The sequence below is a fragment of the Penaeus monodon genome, chromosome 32, assembly GCF_015228065.2.
Source record: "Penaeus monodon isolate SGIC_2016 chromosome 32, NSTDA_Pmon_1, whole genome shotgun sequence".
Lineage (NCBI taxonomy): Eukaryota > Metazoa > Arthropoda > Malacostraca > Decapoda > Penaeidae > Penaeus > Penaeus monodon.
The window spans coordinates 23057693-23058984 of NC_051417.1; the positions used below are offsets into that span (position 1 = coordinate 23057693).

At 47.6% G+C, this 1292-nt stretch overlaps 1 protein-coding gene across 1 annotated transcript in view; it reads right to left on the reverse strand.

Moving 5' to 3' along the window:
• Positions 1 to 1292, reverse strand: part of LOC119593728 (discoidin domain-containing receptor 2-like) — a gene marked incomplete at its 5' end in the record, with an annotated part of 119890 nt that overhangs the window by 33381 nt on the left and 85217 nt on the right. Inside the window, 1 exon segment of the mRNA XM_037942702.1 lies at positions 59 to 199. Within this exon segment, the coding sequence (XP_037798630.1) occupies positions 59 to 199 (141 nt within the window).

Sequence of the window (1292 nt, forward strand, 5' to 3'; positions counted from 1 at the left end):
GTAATAGCGAGATAAGTAAATAAGCAGAATAAGAGGCAGCTCCGTGGGGCAGACTGACCAAGATTGCGATGATTCTTGTCGCCGAGGGCAGCGCCGTCGTGCATGTAGCCCGAGGACGAGTCGTGGTGGGGGGCGCCGCCGGCCTCGGGGGGGAGCTCCTCCGTCTCCGTCAGCTCGCTGAAGTTCCCTCGGGCTGGGCCTGTGGGGGGGGGGCGCAGAAGGAGGTGGGGGAGAAAGGTGAGGAGGGGGAGGCGAAGGGAGAGGAGAAGAGAAGGTAAGGGACAGGGTAGAAGGAGGAGGATGGGAAGTGTGAGGGTGGGAAAAGGATAGAAAAGGTGGAGGCGAAGAGAGAGGAGGAGAGGGGAAAGGGGATAAATAGAAGGAAGAAAAGAAATAAGAGGAGTAAAGAGGATGATAAGAGTAATAAAGAGGGGGATCGAATAAAAGATAGAAAGGTAAATAAGAAGAGAGAAAAGGAGATGGAAAAAGTGTAGGGGAAAAGAGGGAACGAGTGAGAAAGGAGATGAGGATTAGTAGAAGTAACAGGTGGAGGAGGAGCGGGGGAAAGAGGGAGGAGGCAAGGGGAGAAAGAAAGAACGGGAGAAGGGCAAGCAGAAGAGGGGGGGGGGGAAAGAGACATTTTTAGGCAAGCTTTACATGATGCTTTAAAGGCATTTAATAAAAAATAATCACATCTATAATCAACGAGATGCAGTACGAAGGCAAATTAATAAAAGGTAAATCCAGTTAAAAGTAAATACCACATATACAAAGAGCCTAAAATACACATAAATGAACTGCGAACAGAACCTCCTCTTCCCATTCCATTTATTTATCATATCAACACAAAATAAAACCCCAAACAGGGTTCCGCGCCCGTCCCCGCCCCCGCCCCCCGCACCGTTGCGTCTGCTACACAAAGCCTCATCAAAAATGAGATTCATCATTTCCTCAGATATGATCGCACGGGCTTTCATTACCACCGGAACTTTCATTAGTCGCTGGCACTCATCATATCCTTGGCACTGCCCTGCTTGGCACTGTTTTGTCTCCTTTTTTCTCCTTTCGTTTTTGGTCTACTGCTCTGTGCCGCTCTTCATCTGCGTCTTTTGAAATGCCTCATCTGGAAGGGACTACAGCCGGCTTCCTTGTATTTTACCTTTCTTGAATGTTTTTTATCTTTCGTTTATAATTTTCTTGTTGTTACTGCTTTCGTCCTTGTTATTCTGCTTCTTCGTCCGTCTTTTCTTACCCCTTTTCTTTCCTTTCTTCTGACTTTTCCTCCTCATCTT